Here is a 19,174-nt window from a genome sequence, read left to right as displayed (position 1 = left end):
TCATGCTTGCCAGATGTCACTTGAACAGGTATATCACATTTTTACTGGAGAATTAAAAATGAAAAAAGTTATTAGCAAGATGGGTGCTGTGACTCTTGACGCTGGATCAAAAACACATGAGAATGGACATACCAAAATTACATGAACTAAGGTATCAGTTGTTGTCAGACCCACCTTCTTCACCTGATATGGCTCTGTCAGACTTCCACCTCTTCCCAAAAGTGAGAATTTTTCTTAGTGGATGATGATACACTTCAAATGAAGAATTGATAGCTGGAGTTGACAACTATTTTGCAGGACTGGAGGAAACTCATTTTTGAGATGGGGTCAAGGCACAGGACCATCATTGGACCAAGTGCATTAATCTACAATGAGACTACATTGAAAATTTTAAAAAAGCTTCAATGATGTAAGTACTTTTTCTCTATTCTGTTTGAACTTTTCAAACCACCCTCGTATTTGCAGCATTACTGCTATCGATATCAGACGCTGTTGCATGGTAGTCTTAATATTTTTCTGTTGTTACTTTAATACTATACATATTTTTTTTAAGTATGCTGTGTATCCTATAGAATAGTTGGCAACATTTCATTCTGTTTCAACACTGAATACAGATTTCTGCACCCACTCATTCTGACACACAGATTTATAGTATTCATGACAATAATAAGTGCTTGAGCAAGATGCCAGGTCTACTGGAAGATGTTTAGCAGACGAAGAACCTGTAAATGCTGGACGCATACTATACAACAGTTTACCACAATGTATAAAGATTGTTAGCAGTCTTCTTTATAGACTGACTACATGTTTCCAATATCCTGCCAATGGAAAAAAAGTTGACTGTAGGGCATTTTTGCCCAGGATATCCCATCTGGGATATTTAGTTGCCTGGTGCAAGTGTTTTTATATTTAATGCTGCTTAGATGGCTTGCATGCGCAACGACAAAGCACCCAGTACTCGAGGACATTAAATCTCTGACCTGCCCAGGGTCTCTGCATAGCAGTCAGCTGTACTGACCACACAGCTGCCAATGAACTGATGCATTCCAACAGCCTTACTTATGAAGAACCTATGCAATCCTCCCTTTTTATGCCCTTACAAATTGTTACACACAAGCAGCTGATTGGTTTCATTTATGATTCACTGACTGACTGTAGTTACAGGATACTACTTCTCTGCATTTTGCAAAATATATAGTTTTGTATTTCTGAACATTTAATAAATTTACCAAACTATGCAATGCTTTGAAATCTTATCGATATCTAACAGGTTATTTGTGGTGCTTTTTTCAGATAGCACTTCATTATAGATAACTGTATCACCTGCAAAAAATCTGAGGCTACTATTAATAATGTATGCTTGGTCATAACATACAACATGAAAAACAACAGTCTCATCACACTTCACTGGGGCATGCCTGATGTTACTTCCACCTCAACCAATGACTATCCATTCAAGGCAGCAAATTGCACTCACATAATCATACTATTGTTGATAAATGCTGGTGAAGTACTGAGTCACGTGCTTCTCAGAAATCAAAAAAATACTACTGCATTCACTTGATTCTCTTGGTCCTTTTGATGTAAAAAAAGTGAAATTTTTAACTGGATTGAAGACTTTTCGCCAGTGAGGATGCAGCATTTTATCTTGGGTGGAGAGTCATTGTCAGATGTAGGACTAATTTCAGGTGTGCCCCAGGGAAGTGTATTGGGATCCTTGATGTTCATGTTACATATTAATGATCTTGCAGATACTATTAATAGCAACCTCAGACTTTTTGCAGATGGTGCAGTTATCTATAATGATATACTATCTGAAAGAAGTTGCATAAATATTCTGATTACGTAACGATCGGCAGCCTGCTTTAAATGTTCAGCAATGTAAAATTATGTACTTCACAAAATGAAAAAGAAATATAGTATCCTATTTCTATAACATCAGTCAGTCACTGTTGGAATTGGCAACTCATACAAATACCTGTATGTAAGTCTTCGAAGGAATGTGGAATGGAATGATCACATAGGCTCAGTTGTAAGTAAAGCAGGTGGTCGACTTTGCTTTATTGGTAGAATACTGGAGGAGTGCAATCAGTCTACAAAGGGGATTGCTCACAAATTGCTCATGTGACTGGTTCTAGAATATTGCCTCATTGTGTGGGACTCATACCAAATAGGTCTAACAGCAGATACTGAACATATACAGAGAAGGACAGTATGAATGGTCACAGGTTTGTTTGTTCCATGGCAGAGTGTCACAGAGATACTGAAGGAACTGAACTGGGAGACTCTTGAAGACAGACGTAAACTATTCTGAGAAAATATACTGACAAAGTTTCAGAAACCAGCTTTAAATGATGACTCTAGGAATATATTACAATCTCCTAAGTGTCACTCACATAGGAATCATGAGGATCAGTTTGGAATAATTACTGCATGCACAGAGGCATTCAAACACTCGTTCCTACCACACTTCATAGTGGCCTCGTTACCAAGCAACCGTCTCTAGCCTCTCGCTCACCCACTCGCACATTGTTGACTGCAGTGCATCTTTGGGGAAAACTTGCAATACAACTTTATTGCAATGGAAGGCAATTTGAGGCTATACGTAAGCTGAAAAGAGCAACACAAGAAGAATGGGTGACAGTTCCACTGCAAGAACAACTAACACTAACAAAATCAATGCTGAAGAGAATATTTAAGGTAATTAGGACGAACAGAGGTTGGACAAAACCCTAACAATGCAATAACACAACAGAAAAGTTTCGAGTTTCCATTCACAAAATGCAAATGCCTTATTATGTTACTCATCTTATAAAAAAACTATGTTATTCAGTCCTGATTATTTATGTCTTACATTGCTTTTATTGTAAATTTGATTCATGTGTGCTTCAGACATTGAACTATTACTTTTCTGGAACACTGCCTTTAGCCTAGTTTCCACTACTGTGTATGTATCTTGATAACAACTTTCTTATTTTAACATACAAGTGTAAACTATTTGAGATGGCAGTGACTGTTATTGATTTTAAGGTAATCTGTGTTGGTTAGAACACTTACCACTTGCAAGTCTTACAGTATTTGTTTCTGTGTCCAGTTTTGCTGTCACCCTTCCATTCATCATTTCGGCTGACAACATTGTAACATTGCCTGCATTTTCTCCTTGGACCATTTCAAGAACTGCAAAAAATTACAGATAGCAATGAAACGAAACATGGTATAATTTTAAACAATGAAATATGAATGTTCAAGTTCTTACACTGAGTATTTTGAAAAAAGGACCCAGTAGCTGTAAACGAATATTTGAGGTGATTAAAAATACTGCATGGGCACTGTATGTTGGCATGTGCTATTTTTACATGTAAACTACAAGATACTTAACAGGTAAGAACTCCTTTGCATCCAAGGGAACACTAGCCATATCTTTTCAGGAGATGAAATTAAGTTCCCATTTTTTGGTACAAGAGCATTGGCATTCACCCTCTGCTTTGATCTTTTTTCTTCCATTTCTAGCATGAATCAGTGAATGCGAGTTTCATACACAGTATCAAATCAATACACAAGAACAACTGGTTGGTTTCAAACTTGTTCAAACATTTTGGTTTGGAATTGCTTTTGGACATCTTACTACATACACAAATCTTATCTTGCACAAACTGTTCTCATTAGTAATTCTTTGTATGGAATGTACCATACTCTGTCTTCTTATATGCCTATGAAAACTATGTCTTTCTATCAGACCCTGAACACCTTGCAAGTGCCACGTTGTTTTCTGCTAACAGTGCCACTGGATGCCATATGAAGGGTCATGTGCTTAGCAAACAGCTCTCTCAGTTGTTGTCAGCTCTCCAAAACTTGTAGCTACAGCTACTGATCCACATACTTCATACATTGGTTTCATGAGGCTGAGTGCACTCTGTTCCAGTTCATTCCATCAAAGAATCCCTGACAATGCTGGGAATCAGACCCAGGTTCTTCAAATGGCAGTCATATATGATGAGTGCTCAGCTATGGGAGTGGACCTAGATATTTATGGGCTCATTTATTGTGTGCACCTTGCACAAACATCAAATAACATCCTGTGTACTTTTTGGGTGTTCTTGTCTGTGGTTGCAGTTTTGGGACATACTGTGAGCAGTACACTATATTTGAATTTAGTCGCATTTCTTAACTGTTGAAAGTGACAAAGTAGATGCATTACGAAATCCTCACCAACTTTTGATGAATGTTCTTTCTGATTGAAGCATTTTATGGTGGTATATTCCAGCTCATCCATTTGAATGAAACACGCACCAAAATACTACTTTTAAATGCTTTATGGTGAGAACTATTCCACTGATTTAGTTGATAGGTGACTAATTTTATTGAGGGACATCTACCATGAAAAATCTTGTTGACAACATGGTTGCCCAAGCTACTTATTGGTTTCCAGTAAATAAACATAACTTACGACAACAAAACACAGCAGATGGTTCCCTCTGAGGAGACCAGTTCCACTAAGTTCTTTGGTGTATATACTCACGATAAATTATATAATTTGTTCATATGTCATACAGACATACTCTCACAGTTAAGTACATTATAGGTTCCTGCTATAAAGTGGTGGCATTGGTATGTTTGGTCATTAACATATATACTTTTGAGTTTATTTAGGAAGAAGCTGCACTTAGTTTCTGTCATTCCACCCACTTTCAAGCTAATATGAGATATGAGCTAGCTCCACTCTCCTCCCCAAGTAGATGACAGGTACACTCTTGCTCAAATGGTCCACAGGTGTACTGCCAGTCCATAGTGTCCAACGGGCACTATGGACACTGTGGTTTGGCAGTTCACCCGTGGACTGTTTGAGCAAGAAATGCGCCGGGAGAAACTGAAGAATCACAGGTACACTCTTGTTCTACTAGTTGTAGAAGGTATTCCTGAACAGAAATTAAAACAATATGTGACTAGTTGGTTTTCCAGTTATTGTACAACATAAAGGAATTCGTTTCTGATAACATGGGAGGAGTGATCATGAAGTTTTTACCATCTCCTAGAAAAAAACAGGCTTTAACAGTGAAACTTGGTGATAATGATAGTCCGTCTTTGCATAAGTGGCATATTTTTTCCAAAGCTGGGTCATCTAGTGGAGAACTTGGTTGTTAAGTGGAGAACTTGGTTGTAGAAACCTGCATTTCAGCTTTTAAGGAGACATTCCATCTCAAAAATTACTTTTTTATCATTCTGGAAATGTCTGCTACTAATGGTTTCTTCATCTGTGGAGGGAGGGAGAAGTCTCTGTATGCCACACGAGAAAAATATGGGGATGAGGCAAAAATTAGTAGCTCAAAGAAGCAACATGTGTTACCATATCTTCTGCAGAATGAGTTGGGGTGTTGTGGACCAACAATACCATCTTTAACAGCTTCCCACAATATTTTGTCTTGACAGCCTTCTGCAGTCTCATCAGGAGACTTGTAGTATGCTCCTGTGATGGTTTGTCCCTGTAGAGAATTCTCTGTTAGCACCATACCACACAATGGGATTCTGAGAAAACACACAGCATCACCTTGTTGAATGATGGTTGGATCTTTGCCTTTTTGTGCAGCAATGAGATTTTGTGTTTCCATTTCATGCTTTCACCCTTTCACTCAGGGTCATAGTGATACACTCGGCACTCACTCAGGCACTGAAAGCAGTCATCTGGACTGGCTCAACACAGTGTCTCCATTTCCACTGCTGCCTTAGTTTGCCAGCCTTTTTGAATGAATGTCAGCAGTCACACAACCCAGCAGACGGTGATGATGTTCAGAATCTTCTTAACACTGAGCTCTCTTGAACGACCATTCTGTTGTTAGTGATTCTCTATGACAACACAACGCTCCCCACCTCCACTTTATACTGGCAGGTCTGCCTCTTGTGACACCTGATGGTCTATTCTGTACTACATAGGGGTGCCTGGATACTTTTGACAGATTGTATGCAATAACTTTTAAGTTAGGTACTCACTGAAGTCCGCAGGATTGTGGTTGATGGGGCACTCGAGCCCCTGCTCAGCCAGGAAGGGCACGAGAGCTCGCGGCTGCCCCTGGAAGACGCACTGGCCCCGAGACAGCAGGTACACGTGGTCGAAGGCGTTGAAGAGCATGGCGCTGGGCTGGTGGACAGTGCACACCACCGTGTGGCCCTGGCTGGCTAGCAGCTTGAGCAGCTGCACACAGTGCTGGATCGCCACCACATCCAGGCCCCTGCCGGAAAGCCACGTCACTGCCGAATGTTCCAAGCAGAATTGGTACTTTTTGCATCTAATACTAGGGTCAGAATAAATGCCATAAAACAGAAAGCACAAAAACTGTCAAGTGTGAAGCCTGACATTATCAGTAAGGAGACAGCTGTCTTGTTGTTGTTGTTGTTGTTGTTGTTTTTGTTGTTATGGTCTTCAGTCCTGAGACTGGTTTGATGCAGCTCTCCATGCTACTCTATCCTGTGTAAGCTTCTTCATCTCCAAGTACCTACTGCAACCTACATCCTTCTGAATCTGTTGAGTGTATTCATTTCTTGGTTTCCCTCTACGATTTTTACTCTCTACGCTGCCCTCCAATACTAAATTGGTGATCCCTTAATGCCTCAGAACATGTCCTATCAACCGATCCCTTCTTCTAGTCAAGTTGTGCCACAAACTCCTTTTCTCCCCAGTTCTATACAATACCTCCTCATTAGTTATGTGGTCTACCCATCTAATCTTCAGTATTCTTCTGTAGCACCACATTTCGAAAGCTTATATTCTCTTCTTGTCCAAACTATTTATTGTCCATGTTTCAGTTCCATACATGGCTACACTCCATACAAATACTTTCAGAAACGACTTCCTGACACTTACATCTGTACTCGATGTTAACAAATTTCTCTTCTTCAGAAACGTTTTCCTTGCCATTGTCAGTCTACATTTTATATCCTCTCTACTTCCACCATCACCAGTTATTTTGCTCCCCAAATAGCAAAACTCCTTTACTACTTTAAGTGTCTCATATCTTAAGCTAATTTCCTCAGCATCGCCCGACTTAATTCGGCTACATTCCATTATCCTCGTTTTGCTTTTGTTGATGTTAATCTTATATCCTCCTTTGAAGACACTGTCCATTCCGTTCAACTGCTCTTCCTAGTCCTTTGCTGTCTCTGACAGAATTAAAACTGTCAAGTGTGAAGCCCGACATTATCAGTAAGGAGACAGTAGTCTTAATGTAAACGTAATTTACTAAAAAAAATGTAAAAAACTTTTAATGCTTAGATCATAATTTTGATAGTACAATTAAATCACAATGACTGGTTTCGGTTGATTTCGACGGGCATCTTCAGATTGATCAAGTATGAAAAAGAGTTGAACATGCATTGGAAAACTAAATTAGTAAAGCGCCTGTCACAAAATTAGGCAACTCAAGGTCACACTTGCTCACTGCAGTCCCCGGTGCTGACAAGGGAAACTACTCCCCATCGCTCCCCCCCCCCCCCCCCCCCCTCAGATTTAGAAGTAAGTCACAACATTGGATAGCCTGTCAAAAACTGAAAACAGATCAGACTTGAAAATAGGAAGAATGTGTACTAAACTGTGGAAAAAAGGAGCCAAATAGAAACAATGGTGCAAACTTAATATAGGCAATATCGAGCAATGTTATTGACTGTCCACTTCCATTTGGATGAGCTCGTCAGTAAGCAAAACTGGCGCGTTTTGGGGACTGAAAATCTGCGTCTTACAATCGAGAAGTCTTTGCGCTCTCAACAGGTGACTGTATGGTATGCAATGTCCAGTCACGAAATAGTCGGAGTGATGTTCCTCAATGGCACAGTGACTACCAAGGTTTTGGAAGATGATTTCATCTCCATTATTCAAAGTGACCCTGGTTTCGACAAGACGTGGTTAGGGCAAGACAGAGCTCGACGCCATTGAAGCAGGAGAGTGTTTGATGTCCTGGAGGAGCACTTTGGGGACTGCATTCTGGCTCTGGGGTAACCAGAGGCCACTGGCATGGCCATCGATTGGCCGCCATATTCCCCGGATCTGAACAGATGTGATTCCTTTCTGTGGAGTTGTGTTAAAGACAAGGTGTACAAAAATAATTCCAAAACCATTTTTCAGCTGAAAACAGCCAATCAGGAGGTCATCGACAGTCATTAACAGTCAGAAAAAGTAGTCAGTATCGAGCAACCTTAATGATTGTCGTGTCGTGGTTGTGTGGTCATGGTGTTTTGATTAGGAAGGGGGAAATCTGGGTTCTAATTTCACTCGGTCCCATTTTTTTCCAACAAATTACAACTTCCCGCCGGTCATTGATGTGTCTGTTCACTGTATTCAGATTTGTGTACGTGTCATGGCGTAACGTCTATTTGCAACAACAACGTGTAACGAAGGGACCTCCAGACGTACGAGCCTCCTATGTGTTCTACGCAGGTCCCACATGTCATGCCTCTTACGTTCCGTTTTGGAAGTTTTGACTCTTGAATTCTTTCGTTGTACCATAGTTCATACTCGTTCATTTCCTGTTTTCGTTTCTGTGAGGGGTCTATGCGGCATCTCGCATGCTCTCACTATTCATCACAGAATGAGTCATGTGGTAAGAATACGTTAATGTCGCAAGTAAACAACACAGGAATTCAAGAGTCAAAACTTTCAGTACCTGTGTAGAACGAATAAGTGATGCGTACGTCTGGAGATCCTTTCGTTAGACGTCACAGTTGCAAACGAACATTACGTCACGACACATACACAAATTTGAATACAGCGAACAGACACGTCAATGACCGGACAAGAAGTTCGTAATTTTGTGGGAAAAAAAGAAAAAGTGACCAAGTGAGATTTGAATCCGGATATCCACCTTTGCAATGGAAATGGAAATGTCGTGTGGCTAGGGCCTCCCGTTGGGTAGACCGTTCGATTTGACGCCACTTGCGCGTCGATGGGGATGAAATGATGATGATTAGGACAACACTACACCCAGTCCCTGAGCGGAGAAAATCTCCGACCCAACCGGGAATCGAACCCGCGCCCTTAGGATTGACAGTCTGTCACGCTGACCACTCAGCTACCGGGGCGGACCCCCTGTGTAATGAAATACCGTGAGTACACAACCCCGACACAACAGCCGTTAACGTCGCTCGATGTGGACTGGACACATTAAATGTGAACCATTCACTGTTTGTATTTTTACACAGTTCAGTACATCTTCTTCGTGTTTTCATGCTTGATCTGTGTTCAGTTTTTAACGGTCGGTCTATCCAACGGGCCGCCGGCCGCTGTGATCGAGCCGTTCCAGGCGCTTTAGTCCGGAACCGCGCTGCTGCTATGGTCGCAGGTTCTAATCCTGCCTCGGGCATGGATGTGTATTATGTCCTTAGGTTAGTTAGGTTTAAGTAGTTCTAAGTCTATAGTACTGATGACCCTATAGTGCTTAGAGCCATTTGAACCATTTTTCAAACGGGCCAACTTACCATTAAATCTCAGAGGGGTTCGATGAGGACTTAACCTTGTAACCGCTGTGGTTCGCCTCCTCAAAGCTTTGTTGTTGCATGCACATTGTTAAAAATGCGGTAGGTCAGCGCCAGCTGAATGTTCTGTTGTGGCATGAAACAACAAGTTTACTGTTGCCAGTCACTATTTATCTTCTCGGCGCGTTTCGAAGATTTAAACCTCCATCAAAACAAAACATGACAGCTGACATGTGATGTGTTACTACAGTGAAAGAAACCTGCGACCACTGGAGACAGTATCACAAGTTACCCCAAAGTCGTAACACAACACACACGTATGCCATACTAACAAATGTAAACCCCGCCTGATGATGACGTTTAAACCTTCGAAAAGCGTCGTGGAGATAAATAAACAGTGACTGGTAACAGTAAACTTTCTGTTTCATTCGATGTCAATAACAGTCACGGTAAAGCCTAACCTAAATGTCCTGTTTTAAAGTGAATGTTGTGTGTTTCCATGCGAAATCGTGTGTTCACTTGTGGTTTGCCTTCCGTGGGACGGTGCATTGACGTGTGTTTGGTAGTGAGCAAAATGCAGGAGCGAGGACCCACGTACAGCCTACTGCCACTCCGGCCGGTGTGCGTTAAGGGCGAAAAGACATTCGAAAACGTTCTAAAATTGCCTTGTCGATCGTACTGAAGATTTTTTTTACTAGTCTGGCCTACAGTGAAGAAGCCGGGAACAATACAAATTTTGCCCAAGTTCATAAAATGACAACAAAACGTTGTGGAATTTCCGAATCGACGGTATTCCGCATTAACCGTGGGGTAAATGTGAGCACCTGCTTTGATTCACCAAGAACGGGATATAAATAGAAGCAGAAATTACAGAATGTGACGCTTCTGACAAAAAAATAATGCATAGAACTGTACTTCGATACTACGAAAGAGACGATACCCGACTGCTAGAAAAGTACAGTGATGTCCGCGAAAAAATTAATCATTGTGCGTCAGATACCTACTAAGTTCTTTGTCTTCCGCGCTCACCTGGATTTTGATTCAGAAAGTATATGGATGGACAAAGAATTTTAATGGAATGCATAGACATTGCAGCAGCAAGAACGAAGTTTTGTGTAAAATGTACATATTGCGTCTGTTGGTAGGGAATGATCTCGGTCGTACTAAGGCGAGCCTTCGGATTAAATATCGGCGGCTGCTTACAAGTACTTGCGCATGGGGTGGCTCGTAAATAAAATGCGAACATCCGTGACAATATACATTAATGATATGTCAGATGTTACCAAAATTAATGTAATAGTTTTGTTAACAACTTTTTCGATGGATACAACAGATCGCAAATTCATCAGCGACGACATTTTTCATTACACAACCGGTACAGTTTCAGATCTGTAACCGTATTTTTTTTTTAATCTCAGAATATTTATATGCTTTCACGATAAAACATGCAGCAAGCGCATCAGTGAACTATGAGAATGTTCATATATTATTTTCAGTCCAAACATAACAGTAGTTCAGTTTTTTCCATGGCGCAAAGTAAAAAAATTCAAAACATAAGTTTTTTATTATTTCAGTAGCAGTTGGCAAGAATTTTCTTTTGGGAAGTGCTGCCTCTAATTCTAGAATAAAAATGGAGATCTTAAATATTTTTTCGGAATTTTTATTAATATCTGATATGCTGTAGGAATGCGAGAAGATCCGTGCCTGTTTCCGTGACGGGCGCTATTGTTAGTCATGCAATGAAATACATTCTTAGTATGGGCCAACAAGACCGTGGCAGTACGTAGGTAAAAGCTTCATTGTAAGCGAGCCAGGTTGTAAACCATAGTCTCGCAAGGTGCTAGTAATAAAGAGGCAATAGTAAAAATTGTATCTAATGCCCATTATTTGCAATTGTACAGCAGATATCACGGCGTATAAAATAGCCAACCTCCTAAAACGTGCACAAGTTGAAGATTAAAAGTAAACTGCCACAAGATCAACAAGCTCGCCAAGACACGTCAAAACTAACAATCTCTCACTTACATCAAACCACTACTTACACTATATGATCAAAAATGTCTGGGCACCTTTTACCGGTCTTTAATATGGGCGTTCCCAAAGTTCGCTCTTATCATGAGTTATGCTCTGCTAAGTACTCTTTCAATAAGGTGTCTGAATGTCTATGGAGGAATGACAGATCATTATTCTTCAAGAGGCGAAACCAGAGAAGATAGTGATGTTCTACTCTGGCATCTAGAGCGAATTCGACGTTCTGATCCATTCCAGAGATGTTCGATTTGGTTGACGTCGAGACTCTGGGCTGGACAGTCCATTTTAGGAATGCTATTGTGCAAACACCCATTTCCTTACAGATGCTGCTTTACGCTAGGGTACATTATCATGTTGATATAACCGTCTCCGAACTGTTCCTCCACCACACACAGTACCCAACGCTGTAAAATGTGTTCATATCCTTCTGTATGTAGGTTTTTTTAAGCACAATGAAGGCACTATGCACCAACCACGATAAACACCCCATACCCTAACACCACATCCTCCGTAATTCATTGTTGGCACACTACACATGAAGGCAGGTAACATTCTCTATGAATTTGGCACACCCAAACCCTTCCAACGCATTGTGCTAGGGTATATCATGATCCCTCACTGCAAATCATTCATTTCCAGTCATTTACTGTCCAGTAGCCTCTCTCTTTATATCACCTCAAATGTCGCTTAGCATTGACTACAGAAATGTGTAGCTTATGGGAAGTTACTCAAACAATGAAGCCCATTCTTTTTAACTCCCCTTGCACAGCCATTATGCTAGCTGCGTAGCGAAGCAGTCTACACATGCCATATAGAATTCATATGCTTTCCATTGCATGCCAGCCTAGTCCACTGTAACTAGCTATGATGTCACAAATGTTATGTAATACCTTAAAAATAAAGTAAATGATCTGAAAAGTTAATAGAATGTCAGGAGTGATGCTAAAATGATAATGTGTTAAGTTTCAGGTTAGTAACTTAAACATTTTTCGAAATTTGGTCATTTTACGTAAAAATCATCGGCGCTATAGGAAGGAGCTAAAAACATCAAAAATTATATTCGGATTTCTTTTTCATTGTAATTAAATGGAAACAGAGTGCTGGATCTCACACAGTAATGTTTTGGTTGAAATTCATGATTTTCTGTTTTTGTGTTCTAAAAGTACGGAACCAAGATAGATTAAGTAAGTGATTAAACAAAGCTAGGATGTTTAGATTTGGGTAGAATAGAGATACGCTATAATAACAAAGATGTGAAAAGTTTCCAAAAGGTAACTATAAAACTATAACTGTAGCATCACTCCAAAGGGCAAGTTCAGAGCTCATCTATTGCGTGCAGGGCAACTAAAATAATTCTCTCGCCGAAAGTATTTAACCTGGTCACATCAGAATTTTATTGTAGATACTTGCCTGTGTGCTAACTGCACTGCATCGAGAGCTTCATTGACCTTCAGCGAATGAAGCAATTAATTATTTAGTAACTTGGAGTGTTTCTCTGCTAGCCCCAGCGGCTAGTCAAGTAGGCAAATTTTGTCAGCTGCCCCTTCGGCGGTCCGCACCGCGGCTATATAAGTAAGAGCGCTGCGAGCTAGTCAGGCCCCAGTTCTCTTCCAGATTCGTACCAGCGCGGACTCCGTGCCGAAGGCCGCGTTGCGTCCGTGCAGTTGCAAGTAACAGCCTTGTAACTCGGTATGCACGTAACAATGAGTTCGCATTATGGTAAAGTGTTAACTGTGGAACGACCTCAGTGATTTATTTTCAGTTTATGTGTGTCGTATTTTCACGTGTCGCCGCAGGACAGACCTTCTACCATTGCTAGCGTGGCATTTGATGAGTATTAACATCAAATTTGGTGAGCATTCACTATGAACACTTACATCGATAATGATTATTGAGCAGTATAGTTATCTAGGGATAATAGGATCCGAGCAATAGACTCTGAACAGATCTGATAGTACAATAGCTGATAGTAGCATTGCTTGGGTAAACATTTGTCTGAAACTTTACACTTTATCGTTTTCAGAATATAGTGAAAATTGTTATAGTAAACTGCATTTTCTATGAATCCCAGACATCATTCTAAATCCTCCCCCATCAGAATGGGCACAGTGAACTTTAATTACAGCATCACGTTTTTGCTAATCACTTTCTGGTTGCCAACATTGTAGTTCAAAATGGTTCAAATGGCTCTGAGCACTGTGGGACTAAACTGCTGAGGTCATCAGTCCCCTAGAACTTAGAACTACTTAAACCTAACTAACCTAAGGACATCACACACATCCATGCCCGAGGAAGGAGTCGAACCTGCGACCGTAGCGGTCGCTCGGTTCCAGACTGTAGTGCCTAGTACCGCTCGGCCACCCAGGCGGCAAAATTGTAGTTAGAGAGCCTGTGTTGAGAACGGAAACAACAGACAAAATTCTCCATCCGCCGCCTCACAGCTGGACTGCTGGGAGTACTTTGGAACTATCAAGTGATTTCTCCCGCTGATTTCGTGGGAGTTTTTACAACCACACTCCGCGATGCTTGACGATCCCTATCTGTCAATTCATGATATCTGCCTGGTCTTGGTTCAGCTGTGGTCGTTCCTTCGCGTTGCCGTTGTACAATAATATCAGCAACAGTCAAATTGGGCAACCTTGGCGTTGAAATGCCCCTGATTGATTTGTTACTCAGTTTCCATCCAATGACTAGCTCTCCTGACCCATTCTACTTGACTTACAAATCAATACTTCCTGCCTCCTATTATACTGACGGGCCCACCTCTCATGATATATAGTGGTCAATGCCGCATTACGTATGGGTTTCCGGATACTTATAATCACATAGTGTACAACAGATATACAGGTGCAGCCCTGCCTCTGAGGTACTTGTGACTTGGCTTCTCTGGTAGACAGATCTCAGTGCAGCGCAAATGGTGCCACGAGATGAAGCGGTGCGAGTACTCACGTGGTTGGTTCGTCGAGGAAGATGACGGGCGGGTTGTTGACGAGCTCCAGAGCCACGGAGAGTCGCTTGCGCTGCCCTCCAGATAAGCTGTCCGTCAGCGTGGTCCGGCACTCCAACAGGCCCAGTGTCTCCAGGATCTCCTCCACCTGCGCCATAACATATACCGAGCGGTGTAGTCACCCCACTCCAGACGAGGGTCGAGAAAACGCAACTCCTAGCTTTAAATCTAGTGTACACGACGACATTGGGTTGCGCCACTCGTTGCGTGGAATGAGTTGCATGCAAGTGATTTCATATTTGACTGTGGAAACGGCGACACCAGTATACATCTCAGTTTCGTCGTTTTGTAGGTCCGTGAGTCGCATCTGAAATGAAACTTTTGGCAGCTGCACGTCGCACAAGTTGTGATGGAGTTAAAGCTTGTTGCGTGGAATCGCTGCATAAGAAAAAATTAGAAACGTATTTTGATTCGTGACTGGATGAAGAAAAGACGTCAGTCTGTTGCTCAGCATTCTTGCTGAAATAATTTATAATGAAAGATCCAAGAAGTTCTTTTAATTATCTTAGAATGTCACCAAAACTGTTCATGTTTGTTTTTTTCTAAATGGAGTTAGTTATGTGTTAAGGAATAAAGGTACTGTAATGAATGACCCACTGTTTCCAGAACTGAAATTACATATCATATTGCGTGCATTACAATTGGGAACACTCGGCATGTTATAAGATACGGTTTTAGTTGATGATGACGCTTTTTCATTACCACCAATAATTATCAACATTAACAGTAGTAAATATTAATATTAGCAACAATAATTATTCGAAGCAGGACGCATTAAGAAGAGAATGGTTTTGCAAACTACTCTCTTGAAGATAGATCTGCACAGTGGCAATATTTCAAAATTCTAACTTATGTGAATGGGGAGCACTGCAACGACGTTTTAAATAGATGAATATCGAATAAAGAATGCAGCTTCTTGAATTTGTATAGTCTTCTCTCCTGTCAACAATGTCCCTTAGCAAAGAGTTGGCCAACTCGAATGATGGGATTTTAGTCTTGTACACGAGAGCATTGCGTACCTAGAATTACACTTATTTGTATCTCTATTAATTCAGTTGTATATGTGCTCCTAACTCAATAAATTTTGCCCTGTAGCTCAGATACTGTCAAACCATCTATGTTATGATCGCACACGCTGGTCTCATCGGCAGCAATATGTTGCTTATTTTTATAATCATCATCACTGAAATCCCACATACACATATGCAAAGCATATATATCCAAAAAGCGAACATTATTCTCCATTCCCCACTTCATATTTCAGTTTGTCTACACTCTACGAACACACATAACCTCAAAACTCATGCAATTAGTGTCGCCAAAGTTGAAACACGACGAAGGTATTTAGTTTCGCCAAAGAGTTGCGCCAACGCGTGGCGCGCATGCGCAGTGGCCGGCAGCGCAGTTGCCTGCAACCCAGTGTCGTAGTGTAAACTAGGCTTTACATCTCATACTGTGTGTGTGTGTGTGTGTGTGTGTGTGTTTGGAGCTTACGGTCGCTCAATGGAGATGTTATCAGCGCCTTTACGAACATTAAAAGGAACAAATGTGGATAAAGAAACAAATGTGGACAAACTTACGAAAGTAGTTGTCCTACTGTGAGAACCTATCAAGTGACACTCATGTACTCACTCCCACCTCACTCGCTTTGACCTCACTCTGCCTCACACGCATGAAGACAACAGAGAAAGGGTGAAAGATGCTACACCTTCGATTAAAACAGAAGTAAAACGACAGTGGAGCTAAAGGAAAGACACAGGGAAATGTGACAGGCTGACCACTTAAAAAGCAACATGGAGGAGCCGGTTAGCCTGTAACATGTTAGAATCTTCTCCCCAAATGAATACTTAAACCACATCCCTTTGAACATTAGTTAAAATAGATGTCAGATACGTCAGCAAAGCTGCTGCTACCTGATGCACAGAAAATAAAACACAGTCTGCTTTCATTAAATTCACCATTCACACAGTAGCTAATTACTGGGCTATTACAACCAAGTATTGACAAAAATTAAAGTAAATTATTCATTTCAATGATCCTCAGTTAAGAACAGTCAAATTATGTACAAGATTTAAAATCAAACTTCCAACACAGTAGGTAGTTACTTGGCTGTTACAACCAAGTACTGTCACAAATTAAAGTATAATAAATTTTCACTAGAATGGTCTGCTGCACTTGTTTAGAAATTCGTGAATGGAATAGAAGGAGTCAGCTACCAAAAATTCTTTTAAATTATGTTTAAATTCTGCCTTGTCTGAAATTAAACTCTTAATGGTTGCTGGTAACTTATTGAGAATATGCGTTGCTGAATAGTGGACTTCTTTATGGGAAAGAGTAAGTGATTTTAAATGTTTATGTATATTGTTCTTGTTACTAGTATTGATACTGTGAACTAAGCAGTCAGTTGAAGAAAGATATGTATTATTTACAACAAACTTCATTAAGGAATAAATATACTGAGAAGCTGTGGTTAGTATGCCCAATTCTTTGAATAGGTTTCGACATGATGTTCTTGGATTTACACCACACATCACTCTTATTTACGGTTCTATACTCTAAAAAATTTTTCTCAGTTTGTGGAGTTACCACAGAATATACCATATGATGTAATGGATTAAAAATAAGCAAAATATGCCAGTTTTTTATATTTATATCTCCTATGTCTGACATCATTCGCATTGCAAACACAGACTTGTTCAGGGGCTTTAGCAGTTCCTTAGTATGTCGCTCACAACTGAATTTATTATCGTTCTAATCCTAAGGCTATTACACTCTCAACTTCTCCTATTTCCATGTCATCATATTTCATACTAGAAGGAAATCTCTTGGAAGTTCTGAAATGCATATAGTGGTTCTTTTTAAAGTTTAATGACAGTGAATTGGCTACGAACCACTTATTAATGTCAGTAAAATTTTGATTAGCTGCCGTTTCTAAATTTATATTTGATTTGCTATTTATGCAATGTTTGTATCATCTGCAAATAAGACAAACTTGGCATCTGGTAATGTAACGCATGACAGGTCATTAATATACACAAGAACAAGTAGCGAAGCTAGTATCGAACCTTGGGTAACACCACATGTAATTTCTTCCCAGTCAGATGATGTCTGATTGCCTACTGCTGAAGTGTTACGTAATGACAGCCTTTGTTTTCTGTTAGTAGGAGACACTTTTTTTAGTCATTTTTACGTGATCACCTCGCGCTCTGAGCTGAAAAGAGCGACGTGAAGCGATCGACAGGCACACTAAAGACACTGCCAAACACATCAGTGCCAAGTTCCATCGGATTTTCACACTGGTTTCCATTTGGCGCCAAATCGGACTTTAGTTTCCGAATACGCCTTCTACGTGACAGCAGGTAACGTTTTGCGGGCAGTCTTCAAACCCAAACTCTTCATCATATTGCAACAGGTAAAGCGCATATAATCATTCTAAATCACACGTTTCCAATGATACACTCTCCAGTAGCGTCGCTCTTAACAACAGCTCAAGTACCACTTCGCGTCGGCTACAGAAATGTGTCGTTTATGAGGAGCTGCTCGAAGATTGTATCTTGTGGATTCCGTGCGATTTTTTTCAACCACCCCTATAATACTCGACGTCCTGGTCCATCACGGTTCCTGTGCCTCAGTAGATGAGGCTGCCCGGTCTTGACTCAGCTGTGGTAGTTTCTTCGCGTTTCCACTTCACAATCAGACTTCCAACAATCTACCTTCAAAGCTTCAGAAGGTTTGAAAAGTCCGTGATATATCTGTTACACAGGTGACGTCCAATGGCTAATCCACTTTCGAAGTAACTGAGCTGGACTGACCGACCCTTTCTGCTGTTAGTGACAACACGGTAGTCTCCTCCTTTTATAATGGCGAATCCACCTTTCGTCACATGTAGTGCCCAATTTTGTATTTTATAGCGGTGTTCGGCTTCTTTTGACCAACGGAAATACTGAGTTTTATCCTTGGTATGGGCAACTGAACGTGGACGCGCCTTGCCATTTTGTCACATACACCTTGCACAGGCAAACAGAGGTGCGTTCAGCACGAGCAAATTCATCAGCAGCAATCCTTGACCAGATCGCACAGTTTCCACTTTTCTCACGACAGCGTCGATAATAGAATTTGAGCTGCAATTTCACTCTTCGCGATCAATATCCGCATGGGTGCTTCCAACGTCTCGATACCATTACCAATCTTTTTATCGCTCATCACTGTATGTTCCTAAGCTGGGAGTAGCTCCTGATGAATTTGAACAGCTGCAGATCTCTCGTGGTCGTGCGGTAGCGTTCTCGCTTCCCACGCCCGGGTTCCCGGGGTCGATTCCCAGTGGGGTCAGGGATTTTCTCTGCCTCGTGATGGCTGGGTGTTGTGTGATGTCCTTAGGTTAGTTAGGTTTAAGTAGTTCTAAGTTCTAGGGGACTGATGACCTCAGCAGTTAAGTCCTACAGTGCTCAGAGCCATGTGAACCATTTTGAACTACAATGTTGGCAACCAGAAAGTGATTAGCAAAAACGTGATGCATGTAATTAAAGTTCACTGTGCCCACTCTGATGGAGGAGGATTTAGGATGATGTCTGGGATTCATAGAAAATGCAGTTTACTATAACAATTTTCACTATATTCTGAAAAAATCCAATTACAGCACCCACTTCGCAACTGGGGGGAGCAACGTTTTTCGATGTCTTT

At 40.9% G+C, this 19,174-nt stretch overlaps 1 protein-coding gene across 1 annotated transcript in view; it reads right to left on the bottom strand.

Annotated features, from left to right (window-relative positions):
- LOC126277887 (ATP-binding cassette subfamily G member 4-like) overlaps positions 1-19,174 on the bottom strand; it is a 307,189-nt gene that overhangs the window by 29,222 nt on the left and 258,793 nt on the right. Inside the window, exons 4-6 of the mRNA XM_049977437.1 lie at positions 14,437-14,582; positions 5,986-6,224; positions 3,058-3,177 (exon numbers count right to left, since the gene is read on the bottom strand). Coding sequence (XP_049833394.1) covers positions 3,058-3,177; positions 5,986-6,224; positions 14,437-14,582 — 505 coding nt within the window. The remainder of the gene's footprint in view (positions 1-3,057; positions 3,178-5,985; positions 6,225-14,436; positions 14,583-19,174) is intronic.

The sequence above is a fragment of the Schistocerca gregaria genome, chromosome 6 (assembly GCF_023897955.1).
Source record: "Schistocerca gregaria isolate iqSchGreg1 chromosome 6, iqSchGreg1.2, whole genome shotgun sequence".
Classification (NCBI taxonomy): Eukaryota; Metazoa; Arthropoda; class Insecta; order Orthoptera; family Acrididae; genus Schistocerca; species Schistocerca gregaria.
This window is presented reverse-complemented; position numbering and strand designations above follow the sequence as displayed.